This window comes from Capra hircus, chromosome 2 (genome assembly GCF_001704415.2).
Source record: "Capra hircus breed San Clemente chromosome 2, ASM170441v1, whole genome shotgun sequence".
Classification (NCBI taxonomy): domain Eukaryota; kingdom Metazoa; phylum Chordata; class Mammalia; order Artiodactyla; family Bovidae; genus Capra; species Capra hircus.
This window is the reverse complement of record NC_030809.1, coordinates 105,981,699-105,998,326: the sequence shown is the minus strand read 5'-3', so window position 1 is coordinate 105,998,326 and position 16,628 is coordinate 105,981,699. Positions and strand designations below refer to the sequence as shown.

Sequence of the window (16,628 nt, the reverse complement as noted above, 5' to 3'; positions counted from 1 at the left end):
TGTCCGACTCTTTGTGACCCCATGAATCGCAGCACGCCAGGCCTCCCTGTCCATCACCAACTCCCAGAGTTCACTCAGACTCGCATCCATCGAGTCAGTGATGCCATCCAGCCATCTCATCCTCGGTCGTCCCCTTCTCCTTCTGCCCCCAATCCCTTCCAGCATCAGAGTCTTTTCCAATGAGTCAACTCTTCACATGAGGTAGACAAAGTACTGGAATTTCAGCTTTAGCATCATTCCCTCCGAAGAAATCCCAGGGCTGATCTCCTTCAGAATGGACTGGTTGGATCTTCTTGCAGTCCAAGGGACTCTCAAGAGTCTTCTCCAACACCACAGTTCAAAAGCATCAATTCTTTGGCACTCAGCTTTCTTCGAAGTCTAACTCTCGCATCCATACATGACCACTGGGAAAACCGTAGCCTTGACGAGACAGACCTTTGTTGGCAAAGTAATGTCTCCGTTTTTCAATATGCTACCTAAGATGGTCATAAATTTCCTTCCAAGGAGTAAGCGTCTTTTAATTTAATGGCTGCAATCATCATCTGCAGTGATTTTGGAGCCCCCAAAAATAAAGTCTGACACTGTTTCCACTCTTTCCCCATCTATTTCCCATGAAGTGATGGGACCGGATGCCATTATCTTCGTTTTCTGAATGTTGAGCTTTAAGCCAACTTTTTCACTCTCCACTTTCACTTTCATCAAGAGGCTTTTTAGCTGCTCTTCACTTTCTGCTATAAGTGTGGTGTCATCTGCATATCTGAGGTGATTGTTATTTCTCCCGGCAATCTTGATTCCAGCTTGTGCTTCTTCCAGCCCAGTGTTCTCATGATGTACTCTGCATATAAGTTAAATAAGCAGGGTGATAATATACAGCCTTGACGTACTCCTTTTCCTATTTGGAACCACTCTGTTGTTCCATGTTCAGTTCTAACTGTTGCTTCCTGACCTGCATATAGGTTTCTCAAGAGGCAGGTCAGGTGGTCTGGTATTCCCATCTCTTTCAGAATTTTCCACAGTTTCTTGTGATCCACACAGTCAAAGGCTTTGGCATAATCAATAAAGCAGAAATAGATGTTTTTCTGGAACTCCCTTGCTTTTTCCATGATCCAACGGATGTTGGCAATTTGATCTCTGGTTCCTCTACCTTTTCTAAAATCAGATTGAACATGTGGAAGTTCACAGTTCACATATTACTGAAGCTTGGCTTGGAGAATTTTGAGCATTACCTTACTAGCTTGTGAGATGAGTGCAATTTTTCGGTAGTTTGAGCATTCTTTGGCATTGCCTTTCTTTGGGATTGAAATGAAAACTGACCTATTCCAGTTCTGTGGCCACTGCTGAGTTTTCCAAATTTGCTGGCATATTGAGTGCAGCACTTTCACAGCATCATCTTTCAGGATTTGAAACAAGCTCAATTGGAATTCCATCACTTACACTAGCTTTGTTCGTAGTGATGCTTTCTAAGGCCCACTTGACTTCACATTCCAGGGTATATGGCTCTAGGTGGGTGATCACACCATTGTGATTATCTTGGTCGTGAAGATCTTTTTTGTACAGTTTTTCTGTGTATTCCTGCCACCTCTTCTTAATATCTTCTGCTTCTGTTAGGTCCATACCATTTCTGTCCTTTATTGAACCCATCTTTGCATGAAATGTTCCCTTGGTATCTCTAATTTTCTTGAAGAGATCTCTAGTCTTTCCCATTCTGTTGTTTTCCTCTATGTCTTTGCATTGATCAATGAGGAAGGCTTTCTTATCTCTTCTTCCTATTCTTTGGAACTCTGCATTCAGATGCTTATATCTTTCCTTTTCTCTTTTGTTTTTCGCTTCTCTTCTTTTCACAGTTATTTGTAAGATCTCTTCAGACAGCCATTTTGCTTTTTTGCATTTCTTTTCCATGGGGATGGTCTTGATCCCTATCTCCTGTACAATGTCATGAACCTCTGTCCATAGTTCATCAGGCACTCTATCTATCAGATCTAGGCCCTCAAATCTATTTCTCACTTCCACTGTATAATCATAAGGGATTTGATTTAGGTCATACCTGAATGGTCTAGTGGTTTTCCCTACTTTCTTCAATTTCAGTCTGAATTTGACAATAAGGAGTTCATGTTCTGAGCCACAGTCAGCTCCTGGTCTTATTTTTGTTGGCTGTATAGAGCTTCTCCACCTTTGGCTGCAAAGAATATAATCAGTCTGATTTCGGTGTTGACCATCTGGTGATGTCCATGTGTAGAGTCTTCTCTTGTGTTGTAGGAAGAGGGTGTTTGCTATGACCAGTGCATTTTCTTGGCAAAACGCTATTTGTCTTTGCCCTGCTTCATTCTGCATTCCAAGGCCAAATTTTCCTGTTACTCCAGGTGTTTCTTGACTTCCTACTTTTGCATTCCAGTCCCCTATAATGAAAAGGACATCTTTTTTGGGTGTTAATTCTAGAAGGTCTTGTAGGTCTTCATAGAACCGTTCAACTTCAGCTTCTTCAGCATTACTGGTTGGGGCATAGAGTTGGATTACAGTGATATTGAATGGTTTGCCTTGGAAACGAACAGAGATCATTCTGTCGTTTTTGAAATTGCATCCAAGTACTGCATTTCAGACTCTTTTGTTGACCATGATGGCTACTCCATTTTTTCTAAGGGATTCCTGCCCACAGTAGTAGATATAATGGTCATCTGAGTTAAATTCACCCATTCCAGTCCATTTTAGTTATCTGATTCCTAGAATGTCGGCTTTCACCCTTGCCATCTCTTGTTTGACCACTTCCAATTTGCCTTGATTCATGGACCTGACATTCCAGGTTCCTATGCAATATTGCTCTTTACAGCATCAGACCTTGCTTCTATGACCAGTCACATCCACAGCTGGGTATTGTTTTTGCTTTGGCTCTATCCCTTCATTCTTTCTGGAGTTATTTCTCCACTGATCTCCAGTAGCATATTGGGCACCTACTGACCTGGGGAGTTCCTCTCTCAGCATCCTATCATTTTGCCTTTTCATACTGTTCATGGGGTTCTCAAGGCAAGAATACTGAAGTGGTTTGCCATTCCCTTCTCCAGTGGACCACATTCTGTCAGACCTCTCTACCATGACCAGGCCATCTTGTGTGGCCTCACGGGCATGGCTTAGTTTCACTGAGTTAGACAAGGCTGTGGTAGGTAAGGCAAATATTTTATAATCAGTGGAAAGTCATTAAATAACTTTAAATGAGAGTTGAAGAAAATTCATCTTACATGAATTAATGAGACAATTGGAAGACAGTAGTACAAGTTGGTAGTAACAGATATCAGAACTGGATGACGATCATGAAGATTGAGAAGTGAAAAGGTGAGAAAGGTTTTGAAGAAAAATGTGAGACCTGCAGATGAATATGAAAAGAACTCAAGAAATAGCTATAGGTAATCAGTGTTCTGCTCATGGCCTAAGCGGGGTGTTGTAGGTTTTAAAAGTGCTGTGTGTATACACAGTAGAAGCAGCTTTTTAATCTGGATGGTAGGCGAAATATTTGGAAAAGGAGAGGAATAAAAACTTGATTTCAGCTTTCAAATCTTGAATCCAAAGAAATCTAAGTGTATCCACACGTTTAAAGTGAAGTAAAAAATAAAGACTTGTTCATTCAATTGTATTAAAACAGATGGCCACATGAGATAAGGTGAGGAGCCATGTGTCAACTTGGTAGGCTTGCATGGCTCCCATCATCTGGATCTGCCTAGATAACTCAGCTGACTTCATTGTTTCATTCTCATTCCCTTCTTTGTCATTAAAGGTTTTTACTTCCTTTGGCTCACTTATCACACTGTATTGTAATTCCAGAAGGCCTAGAGTTCTTGATAGACTTTAAACACAGCTCAGAAGCATAAGGAAGTTCCTCATCTGTTCTTGTGTTCAGACAGTCAAAAAATTTGTTCTAAAAACACGTTGGTATCAAATGGCAGGTAGAAGATATTTTGATGCCTGTTGTTTCTTTTAGATCAAGAATGATAGAAGTACACAGGCAGAATTCAATTTAGCTATGAATGTTCAAGTCTGAGGCATCATCTGCTACTTAGGAGCATAATAGGGCCTGTCTTTCTCTCTTAGCTATTCATGTGTATCTCCAAAGGGAACTATAGAGAAGGAAGCAAAGACAGTCATCCCTACAGTGTTGCTAAATATTAAAACACAGATTTTTAACTTATGGTCCAAGAATAAAGATAAAAAGGGAAAAAATGCTTCCATTAGAAAAAATAAAGGTAGATAATTATTTAGCACAGAACTTGATGTAATCACATCAGATTTGGGCACTATCACCCCAAATATGACATCTCTCCTTTTCTTATTTTCCTAAGAAACTGATTTCTACTATGTTTCATTTAAAATAAGTTTATCAAATTAAACTCAGTAAATGAAACAACTGATATGACTGGAGCTTGAAATAAGCTATGTGATGATCTAATGAAATACATGATGCTAAATTGTCTTGCTTCTTATGCAAAAATTATTATTAGTCATAGTGATGCATGAATAATTAAGGACAAAATTATTTAGGTATTCAATAATATTTTTATATTTATACACCTGAATTTTTTTAGTTTATTAAAATATATCAGTCAATCAAATCAACTCTTGCCCCAATATTTTAGTTTCATTCTTTAATATATTGCTTTGTTTAATGAGTTAATCTCCTCTGATAGGATTTCTTACTTCTCTTTTTCTAATAAACAAATTTTATGGCTTCATCTGGCAGCAAATTCCTCTGATTTTGTTTTCCCTTTAACCTTTTAGTACTTTCTCCTCTCTTTAAAAAAACTTTTTATCTTTGTTATACTGTCTATATTCATTTCTCTAAATGTATACTTATGAAAGAATATATTTCATTTTAAGACTTTTTTATTTTGCTTTTAAATATCTTAGAATAGTCTTGATATTAAAAAAATAGAATCACTAAAGATTACTAGGGGGATAATGTTTTTTCATTTAACCAACAAGAATTCTGACTTTTCTTTTTTTCCATTTGTGTATTAGGTGGTTGTGAATGCCCTTTTAGGAGCAATTCCATCCATCATGAATGTACTTCTGGTTTGTCTTATATTCTGGCTAATTTTCAGCATCATGGGCGTAAATTTGTTTGCTGGCAAATTCTACCACTGTGTTAACACCACAACTGGTGACATGTTTGACATCAGCGAAGTGAATAATCATTCTGATTGCCTAATACTAATAGAAAGAAATGAGACTGCTCGCTGGAAAAATGTGAAAGTAAACTTTGATAATGTAGGATTTGGGTATCTCTCTTTGCTTCAAGTTGTAAGTGAACACTCTTTTCTCTGAAATGTGTTTATTGTCTGGAATAATAACAAAGTGATGACATACAGCCTTTGTGTAGTACTAAGAAGAAAATTTATACACCCTTTTTTCTAATTTTGATTCATTAGTACAAACTTATGAGCTCAGCTGGGTGGAAGTGTCAGTATATTTAAACAGTGCAGACATAGCTGATAGTGGCCAGGTATTTCAGTTTTTCTCCTATGATTCTCTCTTCCCATATGAACAACTTGATGACTGAATCAACAAATCTGGTAATATTTTCCTATTGCAATTGGAAAGCTTGGTCCACTGATGGATCACCCCCTCCCCTCAAACACACACCCTAAACACACCTGACTGGATTATAACAAATTGGTGAGAATTAATTGCTACTGAGTTATGTTATTTGGATTGAAGATTGTGGAATGATATTTAGGCTTTAGGATTAGATCCTCATAGTGAAATGGAATAATACCAGTTAGCACTCAGAAAGAGAAATGAAACACAAGCAGCTGTTATCCCATCGCAAATGGCCTTTAGTACAATTATAGAAGTCTTTTTTTCCTCTAAATATTAATGTTTTCACTACTGGGTCTCTAAGACTGAAAAACCATTCACAATGTATAAAAATATAAAAGATGCTGGCCTCTTGAACATTTTCATTTGATGCAGCTTCTGATTGCAGCTGCATCACAAAGCAGTGGATAAAAAGAGTCCAGAGTATTTGAAAAACATTGTAAAATGCTGTTCTATTTTGGCCACTGAAAACTCATATTTAAAAAAAAAAACTACATAAATTTGTTCCTATGGTTCTATAGTCCTTAGGGTAGAAATCTATTTTATTCCACGAGGGTTGTGTTTCCAACTGTTCAACCAGGAGATTAAGCAAGCAAACAAACTTGCACTGGTCAAAATTCTCCTGCGTCTCTTTGAGAGTACTATGGTTGTTTTGCAAGTTCTTTCTACCTTCTTGTTAGAAATTCTTACTTCTCTTGTAGTTGTTTCTGATTTACTCTAAATGTTCATGGAATTGAAATAGAGATTTTTAAAATTTGGACAAGTATGATTTCTTTGAATATTATAGTAGACACATGATGTTATTTCCTTGGGCGCTTACCCTAACCCTTAACTGATAACCACACTTGTAAATATCACTAATGTATGTCACTTCCTCCACAAAATTGAGAAAGAAAAATTGAAAATTTCAAGCAATCCCTTAAAATGCTAGGGTAAAGATGCTGTACAAAGCCAGTACATAAATTCTGCTACCAAAGTACTGATTTACACTTGGCTATATATAGAATCATCTCTCTGTTGGTTAGCAATTCATTGAAATGGTTCTTTGAATCACCTTTTACTGCTTTTGTACCTAGTATGTAATGAACTTGTTCTGTCATTGACCTCAGCCATTGACACATTCAAAATTTCCCTCTTTGATAGACAAATAAGTTCTATTTTCTAGCTAAGAGTCTTTACTTTTTCTTCACTGCCATCACAAGCACCCATACTTGACTTACTTCCCATAACATCTACCACTTCATAAGTGTTAGTGTTACAAAAACAAAGACGTGTTAAGATACAGATGCTAAAAGCTTTTTGCTAGACTTTCTGACTAAGGAATAAACCTCTCAGGTCCATAGTGTTCACAAGAATCAAGTTACTATAAATTATTACACTTGGAATACCAAGTGTCTACTGTACTATTTTCACTTTTCTTACCCAAATTAACTCACTCCCATCAAAAATTGCAGAAAAGAAAGTGGAAGATAGGATTATTTCTGATGTCACGCTTCAAAATTCTGAAAATGTTAGCTGCAACTGACTTTTTGGCTACCTGTATGATCTTTAGAGTGTTACAATTGAGAAATCGTAAGCTTTCAGTCACTTGGCTCACCTTGTAGACAGAGTTCAGCGGATGATCATCAGGTCTGAGATGTAGCTGTTTTGCTGCTATGAAGTTTGCCAAATGTGTTGGCATTTGTAAGACTTTCTAAAAGTATTCCGCCAAATCTTGATAGCACTTTAAACTGCATGATTCCATTAACTAAAGAACTGTAAAGTATTTGTCAGTTGGTTGTCAAGTAGGAGGATATATCAAAGGACCATTTCTAGACCATTATATGGTCAATGAAGAGACTTACTGAGATATTGTTGGTCCAAAATCCATGTAAAATTTGTTTTGAGATGTCTTTTTAAAATGTTCCTTTTAAAGAAATGTATCAGTAAGGATATTTATTAAATATCAGGTCTGAATTACTTTTACCCCAAAATAAAACATGCATGTCCTTTTTAATAGGCCACATTTAAGGGATGGATGGATATAATGTATGCAGCAGTTGATTCCAGAAATGTAAGTATTCTTTACATTCTAAGTCTTTTCACAATACTGATTAGACATTAAAAATAATTTAACAGAGCATAGCAGCTACAGGGAATGATTTTACAATGATTTTTTAAAAAGAAAAAGTATGATTCAGTACTCAAGTATAGCAGTAGTATGCACGCACATAGCAGTATTTATCTGAAATCTTACTAAGATATATCAAAACAGAAGTGCAACTAAAGTAACACAGTCATATGTTTAACAACTAACAAATATCCTTCTATTGACTATTTTTCTATTTTGTTTCCTTTCAATCTATCAATTACATACTCATTAATAATTTTGGGGTGATAAAACAAATGTGAAGAAATATATGATTGCCATGCATAGTTTACCCTCCATATTGGACAAGTTAAGGATGTTGTCTAGGCAGTGTAAGATTTCTGTAACAGTCACTTTAAAATCCATTCCTTTATGTGATGATACACTGTGCTCCATCACTTCAGTCATGTCTGACTCTTTGTGACCCTCTGGAATGTAGCCCACCAGGCTCCTCTGTCCATGGGATTCTCCAGGCAAGAATACTGGAGTGGGTGCTCTTCTCTTCTCCAGGGGATCTTCCTGACCCAGGAAATGAACCTGTGTCTCCTGTGTTGTAGGCGGATTCGTTACCACTGAGCCATCTGGGGCGCGCCCTTTATATGGTCCATAAATTTACTGGAGCCTTTACAGATACTGTTAGCATTTCTATGATCAACAGTTTCCTTTAAGTTTCTATCACCTAAGACCTGCTTTTTTCATTTCTCCTAACTACAGCCTTTTTTAGACTTCAAGAAGAATTAAAATCCATGCTCATTCCAAATCTGCTCTTCAAATTTTGTACAATTTAGTATTTTCTCTCTGTCTTTCCATTCTTAGGTCCCATCTGTTTAGCCTATAATCATGAAGGATGACTTTTGCCCCGTAATCTTTAAACTGACCTAAGAGGCTCCCTTTTATCTTTCTTGATATACATTTTCCATAAATGATTCTAGTTTTGTGTTGAGTACTTTCCTAATATCCTCCAGAGTTATTTTACTTTGTTATTATTTTGTTTTGTGTGTTTGGCTGGTTTTTAACTCTAATATCTTTTAGGAGGATATGAACATATTAGGGCACTGTCTGCCTTATAGTGACTCCTTTATGTCTTTATTACACACTAAGTAAAAGCTCAAATGCTTATTTCTCATGTGTACACTCTAGAGATTAAATAACTGGTTGAGGATTTAGCAGATGGCAAGTCCAGTTGGATGCTAAGTCCCCTTTAGTTGGATCTGACTCTTCGCAATCCTATGGACTGTAGCCCACCAGGCTCCTCTGTCCATGGGATTTTCCAGGCAAGAGTACTGGAGTGGGTTGCCATGCCTTCTTCCAGCGGATCTTCCCAACCCAGGGATCAAAACCAAGTCTTTAACGTCTCCTGCATTGGCAGGCAGGTTCCTTACCACTAGCGCCAGTTTTATGTCTACTTAATCTGAAAAATTCAGTGACTGTTACACTGTTATAGGCAGGGTCAAACATCTAAATAAATAAATAACTCAATTCTTGTTTGCTAAATAAATCCACACATCAGGAATGATTATTTCTAAACATAATCTACACATATTTACTGACATAAAATGTTTTCACTAGTAATTTTTAAATTATCAAAATGCAGTATGTTAAAAATTGCCAAATTTAGTATACTACTGTCCAAATGGCAAGATATTGTTTGTATTTGTAGTTAGAAAAAAAAATTTCTAAATCATTTTATGGTATTTTTTACATAACACCTCACTTTTCACTTAAAAAATTATCCTGAAGGCTAATTTCAGAGATTATTTTTAGAAGTAGCTGATTTAGAGGAAATTAAAGTACTACTTAAGTATTACTAAAAATTTTCTTATCTATTCTTGTGAAAAAGCAACAATGACTTCCAGCATCAAATGTATTATAATGTCTTAAAAAATATTCTCCTTTGGTAGGTGGAACTCCAGCCTAAGTATGAGGAAAGTCTATACATGTATCTTTACTTTGTTATTTTCATCATCTTTGGGTCCTTCTTCACCTTGAACCTGTTTATTGGTGTTATCATAGATAATTTCAACCAGCAGAAAAAGAAGATAAGTATTTCTAATATTTTCTCTCCCACCAAGATAATAAATCATTTGGAGGGCTTTCAATACCAAATGAGTACTTTAGCTCAGATACCAAAAGGGGTTATATATTACAACCTATTTTTTGCATGCTTCCTCTCTGCCATTCACTGCCCATGTCTTTGCCAAGAATGACTGTTCCATATTTCTGTGCCTAGGCTCACAAAATCTCCTCTTTAAATAAAAACAAACAAATAAATTTCAGGGACCACATTTTCTCTTTAAAAAAAAAAAAAAACTAAAAAAGAACTGGAAGAGAACACAGACATATACCTCTTTCTCAGACTCAGCTTATTGTTTATCCCTATGACATCTCCCCTTAAAATATATTGTCCAACAAAAACCTTTAGAAAGCAACAAATTATACATGAAATGTGAGCTTCTTCTGGTGCTTCTTTTCACACTTTAAAATTCTTTATTGGTTCCTTTTATATATTCCCACTTCATTCTCCATGATATTAATTATAAGCTATCAGTTCTAGCTTTGAATTGAAAGTTCTTTATTAATTAGTATCATTTATAAAGCCCACTTATTATCTAATTATATATGTACATTATCATAAAATTGAAAGTAAAGAAATATCTTTACTCAGGAATAACCATTATTCATATTTTATGTTTTGCTATATAAACTTTTTATACACACATTCTTATTACTGAAATTATTTTATCTATAAATTATTTTTGACAACATATACATTTCCCTTTTTAATCATTTATATATACATTATCATAATTTACTTAACCATTTCCAAGTAGACTGATGATATAGTTTATTTTTAACCTTTAAGGATTAAGTAGTGCCTGGTCAAAACTCTTTGTGCCAAAAAAACTGGAGCCTTTAACAATTTCTTTAAGATAGATTCCCAGATAAAGTGTTTTGCTTTCCTACTCATACTACCAATAACAGCATATGGCTCTGCTCAGGTCACCACTGATACACTAGCATCAAACATTCTCTCTGTTTTTTGATACTTGTTATTTGATATATGAAAATTGTATTTAATTTTCTTTTTCATGTCTTTTATTATTAGTAGGTTTGAATATGTTTTCAAGGGCTTTTTTTGCCATTTGTATTTCTTCCTTCAGGTACTGATCCTTCATCTCATTTGTTCAGTCTGTTTTCCTATTATATAATTGCTTTCATTGTATGAGGCTCTTTCACTATAGAACATGCCCTCCTTTGTTATTACTAATATTACTCTGTCATCATTATCAAGCTATTTCATTTCATTTATTAGCCTGAATTCCAGTTGTCTGTAACTACTGGCCTGTCACATAACTGCCAAACTTATGACTTTGACTTTTCCCCTAACTCTTCTACCAACTTCCCCAGTTTCCTTTCTAGCCTTTTGCTCCAATTCTTGGCAGAGTGACAGTGGCTTTTTATGAGTATTTCTAAACCATCATGCAATATACCTACTTTAACTCTTTGCTACATATGAATAAGAAAATCATTGTCTGAAAATTCTGAAAGACAGTGTGTCTAATGTAAGGAACCAAGTATTTAGTGACTCAGTGAACCAAACAGTACTACTTCCTGAGTTTACAGTCTTGGGTAAAATACTTAACCTCTCAGTTTGTGGGATTGTTTTCCTCCATAAAATAATGATAAAAATCATAAAGTCAATTTTGGATGATTGAAATAAATAAGATTATAGTATCTAAAACTAGTTTTAATTTTTCAATTTAAAATCCTAGGCAAATAATGCTAATTGGTTGAATTTTGTGTTTCCTTTTTTAACGGTCCCTTTTCTAAGTCTAATATTGAAAGAAGGAAGGTACACAGTTTTAACCAGTTTTTGTTTTTCTTTTCTATACTTTGGAGGTCAAGACATCTTTATGACAGAAGAACAGAAAAAATACTATAATGCAATGAAAAAATTAGGATCAAAAAAGCCACAGAAGCCTATACCTCGACCAGGAGTAAGAAATACCAAATGATATGGGGGGAAATGTACAAAAACAAAAATTTGCCTGGTTTTTCTCACAGAAGAGATAGCTGCTAACATTTCTAGTAGCAAAGATTTCTCCCACTTTCAGAGCATCACTAATTCATACATTTTATGGTAATGGTAAAATAATTCTTTACAGGAGGAGGCCAAAAGGAAAAAGAGGAAATAGAAAATGTACCTTTATTGTCAAGTCAATTAGAATTATACAGCTAGAACTGAAATGAAAAGGCAAAAGACACATAGGCAGTGTTATGTGCACAAGAAATTTAATCATGTAACTCAGGAGTAGTTGCTGAGTAATGTATATAAAGGAGTAAATCTTTGATAGGGTTCAGAAACAGTTTCCTGATAAACAAGTTGATAAACTGTTAAGTGAAATAATACCTTACTTCCATTTTATTTTTCACTAGAGGTACCAAGTATTTTGGAGATGAAAAGACTTCTAGTATCTAATATTCATATATGTGGCTATAAAGTTAGAAATTACTAATGTCTACAGAAGTCAGAGCCAATAAGTACAATTCATGATGATAAGAAACAGGTGTCATATTTCCATGATAACCAGTGAAACAACTGCTATGAAATAGAGAGCCTTATCCCACACTGTGTTGATTTTTATGATGATGACATGTGAGGTTAAAGCAACTCCTGGGGTGTACTGGGGAATAAAATGTTAATGAACATTCATATTCATATTGTGCTAGCCCACACTTGCTTTCTTGAGAATGATGAAAAACATACGCTGTCCTCTGTGAAGGCTTAACACTGAAAGTAGAAATGAGTCAATTATGTGTAGGAAAAATGTAAGACAGAAGATATCCTCAAAGTTCCTCAGTGGCCTAGGGAAGTGGGTCAGACAATGAAAGTGAAGTGAAAGTGAAAGTCCCTCCATCATGTCTGATTCTTTGTAACCCCATGGACTATACAGTCCATTGAATTCTCTAAGCAAGAATACTGGAGTGGGTAGCCTTTCCCTTCTTCAGGGGATCTTCCCAACCCCAGGGATCAAACCCAGGTATCCCACATTGCAGGTGGATTCTTTATTAGCTGAGCCATAAGGGAAGCCCAAGTGGGTCAGACAATGGCCTGCAGTGAATGTCAGCGGCACAATCACAGATCAGTGAAAAGCGCCATGAATTTTTGACATCAAAGCAAAAGGAATGTCTTCCGGTTTGATTATCCCTGTGTAGACAGCATTCTGTGTGTGACGCTATCAGCAAAGACTGTTTGGTGGAAGAACATCAATATTGCCACACAGGGACTTTAAACACATAATGTTGGGAATCCCAAGTTCCCTATAACAATTTTTTGAGAACAAGTCTAATGGATTGTTAATAGATATTATATTTTGAAACTGCTGTATGGTCCAACTAATCATGGGAAATTCTAATAAAACAAAATTAAGCAGATTTCTTAACCTCTCCTAATCTTAACACATTCTCATGCATTTTGGGCCTCTCAGAGTAGTGTATAATAGTATGCAGTGTTTCTTATCAGAAGTCCCTTTTTGACAAGGGATTGTTATTCTGTGGGATATATTTTGGTAAATAGTAATTTGGATGACTAAATTTAAAAACTTAAATGTGATACAAACCACCTTTCATGAAATTCAGAGCCAGTGGTTCTTAGGTACAATCCTAGACAGTCAGTACAGAAACTACTTACACAGAAGTTCATGTCTAGACGGAAACTCCTCTGTCACTAAAAACTTTTCTGTTTCTCTACAGAACAAATTCCAAGGAATGGTCTTTGATTTTGTCACCAGGCAAGTTTTTGACATCAGCATCATGATTCTTATCTGTCTCAACATGGTCACCATGATGGTGGAGACCGATGACCAGAGTGACTATGTGACTAGCATTTTGTCACGCATCAACTTGGTGTTCATTGTGCTGTTCACTGGAGAGTGTGTGCTGAAGCTCATCTCCCTCCGCCACTACTATTTTACCATAGGCTGGAATATCTTTGATTTTGTGGTGGTCATTCTCTCCATAGTAGGTAAGAAGTATTTCAAGCCTTTTAGCGCAATAAAAGTAAAAGAGCGATCACATTTAATTTAGAAGTCATCTGATCACTGAGAGAAAACCACTGTAAAAAGTCCGATGTTTTTCATTCAGATGTGTTTGTCTTTCTTACAAAATTTAGCTCCTGCTATACATTGAGTATTGTATCCTGTTCTATCCATTTTAGACTAGGTGTATTATTTGTCAATATAGTAAGGTCTCATTCCTTTGAACTGCTCCAGCTGCTGCTGCTGCTAAGTCGCTTCAGTCATGTCCGACCCTGTGCAACCCCATAGATGGCAGCCCACCAGGCTCCCCTGTCCCTGGGATTCTCCAGGCAAGAACATTGGAGTGGGGTGCCATTTCCTTCTCCAATGCAGGAAAGTGAAAAGTGAAAGTGAAGTCGCTCAGTCGTGTCCGACCCTCAGCGACCCCATGGACTGCAGCCTTCCAGGCTCCTCCATCCATGGGATTTTCCAGGCAAGAGTACTGGAGTGGGGTGCCATTGCCTTCTCCATAATTTGAACTAGAAATGTGCTATTAACTAAATGTGCTATTAAGATTGAAATGTCTTTGACATGTTGAGGTTGAATAGCCTATACAATATGTAAATGACTCTGCTGAAAAAAGGGCTAGAAATTTAGTCTGGTACTCAAGAGAGACAGTACATCAGAGACATAGAGTCATTGGCATATAGGTAAGAGTGGAAGCTGGTACTAATAAGGAAGAGTAAAAGTAAAAGAGTAAAGCTAAGAGCAAAATGTCAGTGAAAATGGTAGGTTCTTTAATGCAGAGTATCAGACTTTCTAGATTACCTTGAAATGTATAATAATGATGCACAAAAGTGATTTGGCATGGAACATCATTTCACCAGTCATACACTTCAAAGCCTGGAATGGCAAAGGTCACATGAGCAATAACTCATCTAATTGAAGATACAGCTCCAGCCGCAGTGGAGTGAAGAGGTCTGTCTGTGGGCCTAAAGTATCCATTTTTTTTCCTAAAGCAGATGATATGATTTAGCAAATAATTTACCATCCAATATGGGGCACCTCTGTTGGGCAGATTTTTATGCCATTCTCCCCTCTGAAAAAGCTGATCTTTTATCCAACTTATATGTTGTATGTACCCTTTGATTCCCACAGTATTCTGTGGTGTAACTAGTTGTGAATAGGGTACTTAGTTGTATTCACCTCTCTTTCTTTGTCTCTCTTTCCCTCTCTCATACACACATAAACATGCTTCAGTTCAGTTCAGTTCAGTCGCTCAGTCGTGTCCGACTCTTTGCGACCCCATGAATTGCAGCACACCAGGCCTCCCTGTCCATCACCAGCTCCCAGAGTTCACTCAGACTCACGTCCATTGAGTCAGTGATGCCATCCAGCCATCTCATCCTCTGTCGTCCCCTTCTTCTCCTGCCCCTAATCCCTCCCAGCATCAAAGTCTTTTCCAATGAGTCAACTCTTCGCGTGAGGTGGCCAAAGTAATGGAGTTTCAGCTTTAGCATCGTTCCTTCCAAAGAAATCCCAGGGCTGATCTCCTTCAGAATGGACTGGTTGGATCTCCTTGCAGTCCAAGGGACTCTCAAGCGTCTTCTCCAACACCACAGTTCAAAAGCATCAATTCTTCGGCACTCAGCCTTCTTCACAGTCCAACTCTCACATCCATACATGCTTACTTCCTTACAAAATGAGATAGTGTAATTCAAAGATACTTGGTTTCTTGAGCTCCTCTTCAGCTCGTTCATTATTTCACTATTTCGAAGGTAAATGGAGAAAGAAGCTTTACGTAAGAGGGCTAAGACACAGATGTAGGAAACCAGAAAAAGCATCAGCTTAAATCCTTTTAGAAATGCACCAGAGCATATATATATATACATCTATATATGAATATTATAGTGGAAGCTTAGGAAAGCGTCATGTTCATGGAGAGATGAAAATAGCATTCAAAACTACAGATAGGTTTATATGGGGAAGGACTGAATACAGGTTATATGATTTAGTGTTTCAGAAAAAAATCATTGTGTTCACTGTATTTTTATAAACGTTTACATATACTGTCAGCTACTGCTCTTCAGACAGACTTGAATTTTTCACTTGTTTTTTTAGATTCAGTCTTTGGGTTTTCTGTAAGCTAAAACTAGTTTATAAATACCCCTCAAAGATAAAATGTACTATAAAGTCCTTATTGAATTGAATACTATCTTAGTCACCTTGGGGTTTCCCAGGTGGTACAGTGGTAAAGAATCCTCCTGCCAATGCAGGAGATGCAAGAAATGTAGGTTTGATCCCTGGGTTGGGAAGACCCTGTGGAGGAGGAAATGGCAACCCACTCCAGTATCCTTGCCTGGAGAATCCCATAGACAGAGAAGCCTAGCATGTCACAGTCCATGGGATTGCAAAGAGCTGGACATGACGGAGTGACTAACACTTGCACTACACTTTTGAACTGAATTTTAGTATTCTGAAATTTACCTATGAGCCTTAACAAAATTTCAGTATTAATTTAGTGGATAACTTCTTCACTGGTTGGTACCCTCATCTTTTTTGTCCATAGGTATGTTTCTGGCTGAGCTGATAGAGAAATATTTTGTGTCCCCTACCTTGTTCCGAGTGATCCGTCTTGCCAGGATTGGCCGAATCCTGCGTCTGATCAAAGGGGCCAAGGGGATCCGCACACTGCTCTTTGCTTTGATGATGTCCCTTCCTGCACTGTTTAACATCGGCCTCCTGCTCTTCCTGGTCATGTTCATCTATGCCATCTTTGGAATGTCCAACTTCGCCTATGTTAAGAGGGAGGTTGGAATTGATGACATGTTCAACTTTGAGACCTTCGGCAACAGCATGATCTGCCTGTTCCAAATTACCACCTCTGCTGGCTGGGATGGATT

The 16,628-nt window shown here is 36.9% G+C and overlaps 1 protein-coding gene across 1 annotated transcript in view; it reads left to right on the top strand.

The window, feature by feature from the left end:
- LOC102179054 (sodium channel protein type 1 subunit alpha) overlaps window positions 1-16,628 on the top strand; it is a 145,486-nt gene that overhangs the window by 125,924 nt on the left and 2,934 nt on the right. The window contains 6 exon segments of the mRNA XM_013969228.2: window positions 5,002-5,283; window positions 7,580-7,633; window positions 9,610-9,747; window positions 11,602-11,706; window positions 13,463-13,733; window positions 16,295-16,628. Coding sequence (XP_013824682.2) covers window positions 5,002-5,283; window positions 7,580-7,633; window positions 9,610-9,747; window positions 11,602-11,706; window positions 13,463-13,733; window positions 16,295-16,628 — 1,184 coding nt within the window.